The 13,955-nt window shown below is 40.4% G+C and overlaps 1 protein-coding gene across 1 annotated transcript in view; it reads right to left on the reverse strand.

Annotated features, from left to right (window-relative positions):
• Positions 1-3,099: 3,099 nt before the first annotated feature.
• DEPTOR (DEP domain containing MTOR interacting protein) overlaps positions 3,100-13,955 on the reverse strand; it is a 137,586-nt gene continuing 126,730 nt past the window's right edge. The window contains exon 9 of the mRNA XM_045453811.1: positions 3,100-8,105. Within this exon, the coding sequence (XP_045309767.1) occupies positions 7,977-8,105 (129 nt within the window). The 3' untranslated portion in view covers positions 3,100-7,976. The remainder of the gene's footprint in view (positions 8,106-13,955) is intronic.

Below are 13,955 nucleotides of genomic sequence, written 5' to 3' on the forward strand. Positions count from 1 at the left end.
TCAGTTGAATATAGTGATGATCATGTATTTTTTTCCTAAAATTTTTTAACGTTTATTTTTGAAAGAGAGACAGACAGATAGAATGTGAGTGGGACAGGGGCAGAGAAAGAGGGAAACACAGAATCCGAAGCAGCTCCAGCTCTGAGCTCTCAGCACAGAGCTTGACACTGGGTTCGAACCCACAAGCTGTGAGATCATGACCTGAGCCGAAGTCGGACGCTTAACTAACTGAGCCACCTAGGTGCCCCTCATGTATGTGTTTTCTAACCCTTCTGTTATCTCGTTTATGACAAAAACAACTAAAATGTATATGGTTAGTGATGAAGATATCTATGTATAGACAATCTTATGAATTAGTGTGGGTCTTTCAACATGACTGATAATTAACATGACATGGTAATAATAATAATAATAGTCATAGCTATCAATAGTTATGTTTAAAGTACTGTGTACCAGGCACTGTACTAAGACCTTCAAATATATTACTAATTAATCTTCACGATACCTTTCTAAGATGATTATATCACTTAAAAATGAGAAAACCAGGAAACGAAAAGATGCACCAGGGGTGCCTGGCTGGCTCAGTTGGTGGAGCCTTTGACTCTTGATCTTGGGGTTGTAAATTTGAGCCCCACATTGGATGTAAAGATTACTTAAAATAAAATCCTGAAAAGAAAAGAAAGATGCACTGAGAAGAGCACTGACTGAACATTCTGGGGCCTGGGTTCCAGTCCCATGTATACCTTCGTTGGCATGAGTTTGGGGCAAGTCATAACTTCTCCAGAGTTCATTTTCTTTCCTGTTTTGTGGGCAGAAAAGAAAGAGAAGCATCCAATTACTGCTTACTTATTCTGGATCAGGCACCAGGATAAGATTTTACATGCATTATTCCATTTAATCCTCACAGTGGTCAAATGGAGTCAGTGCTGTAATCTCCATTATAGAGATAAGGAAACTGATACCTACAAAGGTTGAGCAACTAAATGGCCTCTCAAGCCTGAGAATTGGAATCTGAATCTAGGCCTGTATGTCTCCAGATCCCATGCTCTTAACCCCTCTGATCTTTCTAGCCTTAGTATCTTTGGACTCGCTGTTTCCTCTGCCGGCAATACTCTTCTTCCAGATTTCCCTAAGGCTGGCTCAATCCCATCCTTCAGGTGGTAACTCAGTCAGGTTTGGAAAGAGGTTTGCAGAGGCTTTTGTAAAGGGCTGTTGCACTGCATAACTTCAGAGGGCACTGTTCGCATAGACTGTAACGTGACTGGTGTCTCACTGGAACGGAGTAACATGGTTTTTACTGACTACATTGTTGGAATCCTAGTCATTTCCCATCACCCCATCTGGTTTCAGTTAATTCTTAGCACTTACCCTTATCTAAAATGAACTAGTTTCTTTTTTTTCTTTAATTTTTTTTAATGTTTATTTGTTTTTGACAGAGAGAGAGAGACAGAGCAGGAGCGGGGGAGGGGCAGAGAGAAAGGGGAGACACAGAATCCAAAGCAGGCTCTAGGCTCTGAGCTGTCAGCACAGAGCCCGACGCGGGGCTTGAACTCACAGACAGCAAGATCATGACATGAGCCAAAGTCAGATGCTCAACCGACTGAGCCACCCAGGTGCCCCCAAAATAAACTATTTTCTTTATGTAACTTACTTACTGTCTGTGGCTCCCAAGAATATGTAAACTTCATATGGATGAGGACCTGTCTTATTTATAGTTGTTTGCCAAAGACTTAGAGACAGACCCATAGTAGGTGCTTAATAATTATTTGTTGGATGTTCTTAAGTATGTCTTACAAACTTCCAATAATCCTTGCTTCATCAGAATCACAGAGTTGTTAAAGGATAAAAAGTTTCAAGACATCCGGGCATCATGAAGACGTTGATATCGTAAGTTAGGATTACAAACTACTAATTGCATTTTCTGTGCTTTAAATTTATTTATGAGCTTTGCAGCAAATTCAGACTCTCATTGTCATTGACCAAATAGGCATTTATTTGACAAAAATTACGTCTCTGAATATCAAGTGTTGGAGAAGGTACTGACAACACACATCACTTTGATATTTTGGATGGGAGTGTACATCTGTTCACCACTTCGGGAACTAGTTAGATGTGATCTGGTAAAGTCAGCACTCACGTTTCCCATGACTAAGCAGTTCTTCTCCCAAGTAAATACCTAAGATAAACTCCTTCACTTATTCCCAGGAGATGGTGGAAGAATGTTCATGACAGCTCCATTAGTGATGATGACGATGGCAGTGGAAACAAACCAAATGCCTAACGACAAGAAAATAGACAACTTGTGCCCTAGAAATTTATGAAGCTGTGAAAAACGAATTATGACCACACAAAAAAAAATCTAGAAGAATCTTAGTAATATAATCCTGAATGAAAACATGTAAATCTCAGAATATTATATAAAACTTGATGCTCTTTTAATAAAGTTCATTAAAAAAAATCTTAACAATTATCAAGAACAAAAGAATGGTAAACTCAACACTCACCACTGTGGTTACCTTAAGTAAGGGCAAGTGGGGGACATGGTTGTGAAGGAAGATACAGTAAAATGTAAGTTATTGTCAGTGTTCTGGTTCTTGGGTCAGATGGTGGTTTCTCGCACATGAAACCATCTGCTTTAACACCATGATTTCATATCCCCCACCCCTCCATGGAGAGAACACTTTTAGGAGGCAGGCCTAAAAGTGACTCAAAGGATGAGCTGGATACAAGGTCATACCTACTCAGTTTTGTATACCCAGGGCCTATATTCAGTATTTAATAAAACATAGTTTCAGCAAGATTCCTTAAAGGAAGGAAGGAAGGAAGGAAGGAAGGAAGGAAGGAATACACGAGAGAAAAATGTAAAGTTCTTTTGGTTAATATTGAGTGCAATCCAAATAATCACTTACCCTCATATTTTACCCTGCCCTTACACATACTGAATTATGTAACCCATTTCCTAATTAGTTGAAAATAGAAAAAGAACTAACATTCTCCCAGAGTACTAAATAACTATATAACATTTTTCCATATAGACTATTCCATAATACTCAGCAATACCAGGATGAAATACCAGGCAGAAAATGATTCCAAATCGAATACAGTACGGAAAAAGCTTTTTAATGCACTTTTTTCAGGCAAAAGAGCTTCAGAAAACATCCATCATTAAGTAGTGTTACAAATGGCACTTTTGGCTACATTAGAGAAGTAGATATGAGTCCCACGTGTTTTCTCTGACAGGATACTAGTAGAGCAACTTTATAATGCAACCCTTTCTTAGGATAAAAAGTGGCTAATTTGTGCTAAAAGACAGGAAATGCTATAAACGTAAAGTCATTGTTTTAAAAATTTAACATTTATTTCACTCTATACAGTCTATTTTCATATTTCAATTTTAAGTATTCTGCTATAATTCTTAAGAAAGGAAAACATAAATTCAACCTAATTTAAAAATAAACATATATATTAAGTACATATATTAATGCATTTAACAATATCATAGGTAACTTTGATGATGAATTTCATTTTGGTACGCTGTAGATTTGTCCTTTTGGTGTTGAACTGAGGAAAAGTGTATGACACCTGAAATCCTACCATAAATGGCTAAAACAATGGTATCAATGGACTCTAACCAGTTGGCAAAACTGAAACATTCCAGAGTTATGCTGATCAAAAATGAAACAGGATTAATACTCAACAGGAGAGAACAGTTAATGTCAGTTTAAAATGGGTCTTGAAAGTAGGTTATTGTCACAAATATTTGAAAAGAGTATTTGGAAATGTGAGACTCCACTTTGAACTGAAAGCAATGATTTTTAGTTGCTAATTGCCACCACCCCAGTGCATTCACCTTTTATAAGATGATATGAAGCTGACTGCATCTCATCTACTCAAACGTGGATATCTTCTTCCTGTCACCCATCATTACTCAACTAGTCCCCCTATCAGTTTATGCAATTATTTATCAGAGATTAATAATAAAACACCACACAATAGGACCAACCCAAAAGGCAACTGCATTTTTCTCTCTACAGCAGAAATAACAAACATGGCTTTGAAATTTGCACTGATACCACATATTATGCTAACGAGGAAACAAAAAAGATTTCCACCTCCATCACAGAAACATGAACACATTACACAAACACCTGAAAAATCAAAGTGTTTTCTCTGGGAACAAAGAAAGCCATTTCAGGGATTCTCAGTGAGTGAAACCACACACACTGATAAACACACACACACACACACACACACACACACACAGGAAATAAAAGCTCTTAGAAATATTGTTTACTGTTAATTTAGAATAATTCTTGGTGTTATATTCAGGAATGAAGTTCCTAAATTTTAAAGCAATTCATCTGTTAAAATATCACACAAAATACTTTTTTTAATGATACGATTTAACAACCCAAGGCCTGAGTCAGTTAAAATGTATGCCCTTCACCTTCATGGGTACATGGTGCCCCTTGCATTTTATGAATACCCCAGAGCCAAAGGCCTAGCTTCGCCATACTTGCATCCACCACAGAAAGCTATCTTGTAAAGGACATGTCATGGGAGGGCAGAAGACTGATGTCTAGCCCAGGCTCCAGCCTCAACAAGCCTCATGAGTTGGGCATGGCCCCTGATCATTCCATACTGCAGTTTCCCCATCAGCAGAAGATTAAACTGCTGTCCGTGGCTCCGTGAGGCACTATCATTTTAGGATTTTCCAACTTTGAAGTTTTCATTAGGCACTGGGCTTTCCTTACAACTTCCTATCAAACTTCTACCCAGTGTTTGGTCAGTTATTTGCGTCTCGCCTTTCAATAACTAGGTAACTTCTTAGGTCCTTTATTCCATGAATGGGGAGTGCCTACTCTTGGTGGATTAAAAGTAGCCACAAATTCTCTGCAGCTCCTCCCATTAAAGGTAGATCTATTTCCCACCTCTTGACTCGGAGCTAGTTTTGCGAACGTGCTTTGACCAACAACATGCTACAGAAGTAACACTGTGACTTTCCAGGCGAGTCCACAAAAGGTCCCACAGTTTTCATTTTCACCTTCTTTGAACTCATGAGGCCTAATGTGGAAGGCTGGGCAGCTGTGGGGAAAGGCCACACGGGGTAGAATGGAGGCACCTCAGCCAGCTGCAAGACACATGAGCTGGGCCATCCCAGACCACAAACGTTTGTGGGAACCCAACCAGCACCACACTGAGTAATGGCTGGCCATCCCAGCAGAGCTCTGCCCAAACTGCCAATCCACAGGATCATGAGCACATAGAATGTTATAAGCCATGTTTGCAGGTGGTTTGTTGGGCAGCGTGGATAGCTGATACACTACTGTGTCACAAACTGGGCTAGGTGAAGGGAACATTCTGCAGATACTCAGAGTGCAGTTAGGGAGACAGACACATGATGGACCACCTCAAAGCAAATACCAATGCTGTAATTAGAGGGTGTTGATGCATAAGGGTCCATGGGAATTTAGAGAAGGGGAGTCAATCCCAGAACTACAGAGTGGGCAAAGGTTTCTCAGAGAAGATAATATCTAAGGGGGGTTAATTAGACAGATTTTCCCAGGCAAAGAAGGTGAAATAATATTTCGGAGAGGAGAAATTGTGCAAAGGCTGGAGGAATCTAACTAGTGCCCCTACAGGAATGGGATCATTCACTTTAATCACATTATAAGGATGTCAAAAATGGGCTGAAGAACAGCTAGGGTAAAGCTCTCTTGGCCTTCGGTTGAATTATCCGTCATTTGGCCTTTAAACTGAAGGCTATGAGAGCCAAAGGGAGAAATAGTTCCTCCCTTTCTTTCCTTCTCTCCTTCCCTCAGTATTCATTTGACCAAAGATATCAATAACACTCTCCGAATCAAAGAAAGTCTACCTGCAGGAAGGAGGCTGTGTGGAAGACAGACAGGCAGATGCTTCTCTGGTGCTTAGACTGGTTAAAGGGAAGGGATGGTGTATGCCAGGGCCTGAGATGATGCACACTGGGACATGAGTACAAAGAACAGACGGCTGGCAAGAAGAAGCCATTCTTCCTCTTTTGTCGCTTAACGAACCCCTGGTCACAGAAAGCGTTTAAGACTCATCTTTTAAAGATGTTCTAAAAACTTTTAAAGCTGAACCATAAGGTCTCCCATTTATTAGCTGTGTGGCCTTAGGTACATGACTAAGCTGTCTATGAGTCCTTTCCTCAGATGTAAAATGGAGAAAATGACGATATTGACCTCACAGGTCAGGAGGAATAAGTGACGTATAGTTTTAGCACAGCACTGGATACAAAAGAAGCCCACAACATTAGGTCCCTAAATGGGGAGATGCTCGGGGAGGGACGGGTAACACGGGCGTTAGCATTGAATAAGCCCACGTTTGAATCTTACGAGTTCTTGCAGCTGTGTGAACATAGAGACTATTTTTAAGTTTGCTCAGACTTAGTTTCCACACTTGAAAAATGAGGGTGATAATACCTATCTTGCAGGGTTTGATGAAGATTCAAAGAGATCACATATGTTAAGTGCCGTAGCACAAAGCCTGGCATACAGTATAAACACACATACACACACACAGACGATACTAGTTCCCAAACGTAGATCGACGGGACTATTGTTAGACCTTTTATGTTACTTCAAAATCCTGCTCTCTGACTAACGCTACAGATCAGAAAAGTTGGATTACCGGAAACATATATATGTAACATCTTTAGCATGGCATGTCCATCCTACCAGTACCAATACGTTATGATAACCTATCACAAAAAGAATGGCCGAGGTACAGCATTCGTACTTTATTTTGTGAATACATGATAAGAAAGAAACCTGGTTGTTCAGAATGGAATTTTGCATTCCCTGACTACCTAATTTGGCACTTTGAGGAATTTCCTCTACACACCAAATTCCCAAATGCATTCTTTTCTAAAACAAAAGAAGAAATGTGCGTATATACAGTGAGTTGAAAAATTACAATGCAAGACAATGTTTGGGTGAAAAATAATCCCACCAAATAAGCAAGACATGTTATGTCCCTAGAATATGTCATGCTAGAAAGCTAGTAAAAATTCAGGCCAATGAAGCAATTTAATTTCAAGTTTTATCACATATGGGCCAAGTCCTAGAACACTTCACTTAAAAAGGGACAACTTCAAAGTGAAATCTTGCCAGAGGCTTGATACGTATATATACAAATTCCTCTGTTTTGACATTCAACATATTCTGGATTAACTCTAGAAGGCTTCTGTAGCTGATTGATAGAACAAAATTATTTAGGGTCAGAAAGAAGTCAGAGCACAAAATTGTAAGTATTATCTCCCTATTTCTCTCACCCATATTATCACGTGGTTTTTGTTTTCTAACTAATGCCATAATTGAGATCATATGTTACAAGTTGATACTAAAGGCAGGAATTAAGAAAAAGCCATTTTTTCAATGGCTTTTAAGCACTTGAATGCTTTAGAACCTTCTTCAAAATGCTAGTTAACAGGTAATATTCCTTTGGATGCTGCATTATTTGAAGGTTGGTGAGATTCAGATCCTTTAATAAACAGTTCCATAATCATTTTGGTAAGAGAACCATTTAAAATCTGTAATAACTACTCTATTGATTCCTAAGAGGGGATTTTAGCACATTGCTATTTTGGCCAGAGAAGCATTTCAACAACTTTCTGCAAACTAAGATTAAAAAAACAACAGGTGAGACCAACACATGGAAATCAAGTAAGGCAATTCTACTATGTAAGAAAATTCCATTTCTCAATATTTTTCTATACTGACATAAATTGTTTTGTTTTGTTTTGTTTTAAAGATGATCTACCCGGTTCTTCCACATTCAAACAGTGTACGAAACTCAAATCAAGATGTGTATGTATGGAGAAAAAATTTGTGTGTCCAAAACCATCCATTTGTATGGAAGTCTTGTCATTGCATTGCTTTGTGTTGTCCTGGCTTTGATCATCCTCAGGCCACTTAAGGGCCAGGATGTCCACCTGCTCAGCATTCTAACTCTTCCATGACTTCCATGACGATCGTCCGAGGACCCGTCAGAATCAGATTGCTCACCGTCCGGTAGTCTACGTGCAGCACATTGAGCCCATTTACAGAGACAACAAACTGACAGACCTAAAGGAAAGACAAAGAAAAAGTATCTATTATAGCTCCTGGTTTTTCATAGACCTCTAATAAAGGCACTGTGTATCTCTAATATCTAACCTCTCTTAAAATACCCAACCTTACCCAGCTGGCAACAACAATTTCCAAGAATCTATACTTTTTCTGGAAGGCAGGATAATAGAAAAAAGCATTTGGCTTAGTGTTTTACAAAATGAGGTTTAAATCCTAACTTAGCAATTTACTAGCTTAAGCTAGGTATTTAAATTTCTGAGCTTTGTTTCCCTCAACTCTAAACTAGGGATTCATAATAATAATAATAATGCCTACCTTATAAGATTGTTGTAAGAATTAAACGAAGCAAAGGACATCAAGCTTGTATCGCAGTGCTCTGAACCAACAGAGTATGCAATATACTTTTACAGTCAGTGTTTATGGCTGCTATTCATTTGGGCTCAATATTTAGGGAGACCCTCTGGCCCACTATTCCCAAGACAGTCCTCTTTTACACCAACTGTTCCTGCATGATTATGTTTTTTTAATGTTTTATTTATTTTTGAGAGAGAGAGAGTGCAAGCCGGGGAGGGGCAGAAAGAGAGGGGACAGAGGATCTAAAGCAGGCTCTGCGCTGAACTCACAAACTATGAGATCATGACCTGAGCCAAAGTTGTATGCTCAACTGACTGAGCCACCTAGGTGCCCCCTGCATGAATATTAATAATGCCTCCTTTCACTTGCCAAGGTGCCCCACTGAGATGCTAAATTCCACACATTACCCTGTTTCCCATCCTTGTGAAAGTGGATGAGACCAACAAAGATCAACTTTTACACTCAGTATTAGTTAACCTGTGATAGGAGAGAGAATTCTAATAAAAAGCATCATTCAGTAATGAGAGGCCTCTCTGGATATGTCGTAGTGAGCTTGATAGTGATCCACAGGCACAGCCTCAAATGGAGGTACTTCTCTTGAGGTTAGTGGTGACATCAGATGCTGGGCATTATGGTATATCTGTTGTGTGTCTGAAGAGGCAGACATTGGACATATGAGCACTCCAACAGAAAAATGGACATACAGATCTCCAGCTGTCAGTGATAAGTACATCTAATTAGCAAAACTGAGTCCAACAGAATATAAGTCCATATGGTACCCGGTATACAGTAGATACAATATCCCCAGTCCTCAAAGAGGTCTATGTCCTCATCCCTAGAACCTGTGCATAGTTTACACGGCAATGGGGAGTTAGGGCTACAGATAGAACGGGTTGCTAATCAGCTGATTTTAACATCCTGAGTTATTCAGGTGGGCCCAAGGTAACCACAAGGTTCTTTATGAGAGGGAGACATGAAAGTCAAAGGCACAAGAGAAGCAAGAAGTTGGAGAGAAAAGAGGAAGGGGCCAGGAGCCAAGGAATGCAAGTGGCCTCTATTAGCTGAAAAAGGCAAGGCAGTGGCTTCTCCCCTTTGAAGCCCCAGAAGGAATGCAGACCTGTGACACCTGTAGACTGCTGCCTCCAGAACTAAGGCAATAACATTTCTTTGTTTTATGCTGCCAAGTTTGTGTTAATTTGTTACAGCAGCAATAGGAAACCAATGTAGTAACTTTATAAATATTCACTGTTGAATGAATTGAATGTATACATGCATTAAGCAAAAAAGCACAATTTTTCTTGAGTCTGAAGGACTTCTTGCTTCTTATAAATTATCACCTCACTGACTGGGAAAATAAGAAAATAAAAAGGAGGAAAGAAGGGAGAGAAGGTGAGGACAGGGAAAGCAAAGGAGACTGGCTGAGACTGATTAATGTCTCCCATATCTGTTATTATCATCAAATTTCTTTATGATGCCTGGGTAAATGAGATGTACACCTGATCCCCATTATTTATTATATAGTTAATTTAATGTTGATAATTCAAAGAATAAAAAATATTAAAACATTTTGAAAATCCCCATTTCCTTTCTGAGTGGGTAATAACAATATAAACTCAAACACTATTAATATAATACAAATTATAGTAAATATTTTATATCTAAAATATATCAATAAAATAAAATATGTAAAAAAAATATACAATAAAACACTATTTTTATTTTTATTATTATGTTTTATTTTAGACAGAGAAAGCATGAGTGGGGAAGAGGGGCAGGAGAGAGAGACAGAGACAGAGACAGAGACAGAGACAGAGACAGAGAATCCTAAGCAGGCTCCATGCTCAGCGTGGGGCCTGACATGGGGCTTGATCCCACAACCCTGGGATCATGACCTGAGCCAAAATCAAGAGTCGGATGCTCAACCAACTGAGCCACACAGGCGCCCTTAAAACACTATATTATTAGGTGTAAAAATATCTATACCTGTTACTTAAACCAAAATTGGAAAGTATTAGAAGGGCAGCTATATATTTATGGAAAAGATAGGGGATTTGGAATCTAATGATAAGGATGTAAGTCTTTGGCTCCTTTGTTTGATGGCCTTAATCATGTCATTTCTCCTCTATCATGTCTCAATTTATAAAACAGGGTTAGGTAAAAACGCTTATCCCCACAGGCTCAAATTAGGTAATGAAGTTAAAACCTCTTTGCCAATGTCAGGCACTAGACTGCTGGTTTCTATTCACTTCTTTCCCTTTAAAAATACCCACTTCTGGGGCACCTGGGTGACTGAGTGGGTTAAGCGTCCGACTCATGGTTTCAGCTCAGGTCAGGATCTCATAGCTCGTGGGTTTGAGCCCCATGTCCGGCTCTGCTCTAATGGCACAGAGCCTGCTGGGGATTCTCTCTCTCTCCTCCTCTCTCTCTGCCCCTCCCCCACTCACACTGTCTCTGTCTCTCTCAAAATAAATAAGTAAACTTAAAGACAAAATTTTTTTAAATACCCACTTCCTTTGTAGTCACATGCAAAACAAAATGGAAAATGGACTGTGGCAAGCAGAGTGGTTATTTCCTCAATAAACACTTGCTGTTGTCATGAACTTCAGTATTTTCCACACCCCAACATATATTACCATGGCATCTTTGTAAATGAGGAGACCACACCATTACTATTTTTTCCTTCCCAGTTCCATAAATCTGTCCTTATGGATTCAGGGCATATCTCGTGCAGGATCAGCAGTTCTCAACCATGGTTGAAGTCATAATCATAATCGAAGTCATGCCAGCAGGTTATAATCCATCCTGAAGTAGACCACAAGTAATTTGCAGGGCAACCGAGCACTAATTTAATGTTGACATTAGTGGTGCTTTGTTTTTCCTGCCCCAGCCTACTGATGAGCCAAAGAATGAGAGAAATTCCACTCCCTCCCGATCCAGAGTACTGATTTTAGACCTGGGTCCTTCTTGCCTCCAAAAGGATGAATAGCTGTTTTGTGTTGCCAAATGAGAAGGCAGTAGTTTCCAGGTGAGCCCACACTCCAGCTAACTCTTCATGGGCTCCTCAAGGTGAGATGTGTCTCTGTATCACCAGGGATCACCTTTAATTTAGCATTTAGTCTCAAGCAGAATTGTATTCCATCTCTCTCCCATGAGGATTGTTTGTTTCCTACTAAAACATAGGACATTTCCACATAAAAATCCAGAATCCAGCCTCTTTGGAGCAACCTACAGTCTAAAAGCACTAGGTCAGAATGGCCACTTGGCAATGGTTAAGTAGGGGCTACCCATACTAGATGGGCATACGTTCTCTAGATGGGCACATCTGCCATGTGTCCTCACCGCTTCCTCTTTTTCTTCCAGCTAACAGACAGACATTTGAGTCCGCAATCCCTGATCTGGGGCCAGAGGGAAAGAGCTGAAGACAGGGGGACTTAGTGCTTCAGGAACTGAAAGATGCCAAACGTCCACCAACTAATGAAAAGAGAAATAAAATTTGGTATATCCGTATAATGGAATATTATTCAGCAATCAGATGGAACCACAGTTACATGCTACGACATGGACGAACCTCGGAATCATTATGCTAAGTGAAAGAAGTCAGTCACAGCAGACCACATCTTGTGTAAGTCCATTTATATTCTAAGTCCAGAATAGACAAACCCACAGAGACAGAAAGTAGATTAGTGGTCGCTTGGGGCTGGGGCAGGTATGGCAGTGGCTGCTAATAAGTACGGGATTTCTAGCCCAAACTGTAACCAACTTGCAGTCCTCATGTAATGTGGACAAGAAATAAATATTTTATTTTTTAAAAAGCATGGGGTTTCTTTTAGGTGTGGTGAAAATATTCTAAAATTGATTGTGGAAATAGTTGCATAACTCTGTGAATATACCAAAAGTAAGCGAGATATACACTTGACAAAGAAGGCAAATTCTATCTCAATAACGCTGTTATTCAAAAGAAGAACTGGAGGGAAAGGGGGCTGATATCAGCAGTGCAGAGATCTCTGTGGACTGGAGAGGGCGGCTGCAGGATCAGTTCGAAGATGAAGTCTTTTGGACCTCCTGATTGCAGGGGCTCTTGGAGGCTACAGAACTTGAATGGTGGGGGCTGTGTGATTGGGGGGATGAGCATTCAGTGGCCTCTGCTCAGGACCTATGCCTAGGAGTTTAGGGGTAGAAAAAGGGCAGCCATCAGGGCCCGCTGGGCAAGGACCACTGGCAACACAACGGTCAAAGCCCATGTTATCGGACTGGCTAAACCCCAGGATGGGGCGGGGGAACCTATAATCCGAAAGGGGAAGGGCCTGGGGCAAGGGGCACCAAAACAATTTTATACTGGTCCTGTTATCAACCTCCGTCCTTGGTGACTTGAACTGCACTTAAGTTTAGAAGAAGGTCATTTTGTTTTGGGGATGCGTGTGTATGTCCGTGCGTGTGCTCATGCACGCATGCACATGTGTGTATCACCAGGGATCACCTTTAATTTAGCATTTAGTCACACCCACACACATTTTTAAAATACCAAAGTTTGTGACTGATTTGTTCTTTTATTTTTTTTTAATTTTTTTTTTTAACGTTTATTCATTTTTGAGAGACAGAGCATGAGCGAGGAAGAGAGAGGGAGACACAGAATCTGAAGTAGGCTCCAGGCTCCGAGCAGTCAGCACAGAGCCTGACGCGGGGCTCGAACTCACTAACCGTGAGATCATGACCTGAGCCGAAGTCGGATGTTCAACCGACTGAGCCACCCAGGCGCCCCTGATTTGTTCTTTTATAAAAGAAGGCTGATTCAGGGCTACCCTAGGCATAAAGGCAATCTCATCCCCTGCATCCCCACATGCTCTCCAGAGTAGTGGAGGGCAGGAGTGCAGACAGAACAAGGGCACCAGGAATCATTCATAGCCAATTAACCCTCTGACCTGTGCGGTCACCTGAGCACCCCTTAAGAACATGAGATTATGTGAAGATCTTCTGTCACAGGGTGATGGGGGGAAATTCTAAGACATCTTGTACCAACTAGTGTGTCTGGAGAACTGAAATGAAATAAAAATTTAAATACCTGAGCCTTTGCCTTCACAAAGCTTACAATTTAGTTTGGGAGGAGATTATTATTGGCAAGGTAAGTTTCAAAGCAGGCAACTTCTCAGTAAGTTCTGTCATTTATTGAAATCCTTTTTTTATTTTATTTTATTTTATTTATTTTTTATTTTTTTTTTCAACGTTTATTTATTTTATTTTTGGGACAGAGAGAGACAGAGCATGAACGGGGGAGGGGCAGAGAGAGAGGGAGACACAGAATCGGAAACAGGCTCCAGGCTCTGAGCCATCAGCCCAGAGCCTGACGCGGGGCTCGAACTCACGGACCGTGAGATGGTGACCTGGCTGAAGTCGGACGCTTAACCGACTGCGCCACCCAGGCGCCCCTAAATCCTTTTTTTTTAAATCAAACTAGCAATCTAAGTACTTCACATACTTTATAAAAAATTCTCCTAA

Source organism: Leopardus geoffroyi, chromosome C3, assembly GCF_018350155.1.
Source record: "Leopardus geoffroyi isolate Oge1 chromosome C3, O.geoffroyi_Oge1_pat1.0, whole genome shotgun sequence".
NCBI classification, from domain to species: Eukaryota; Metazoa; Chordata; class Mammalia; order Carnivora; family Felidae; genus Leopardus; species Leopardus geoffroyi.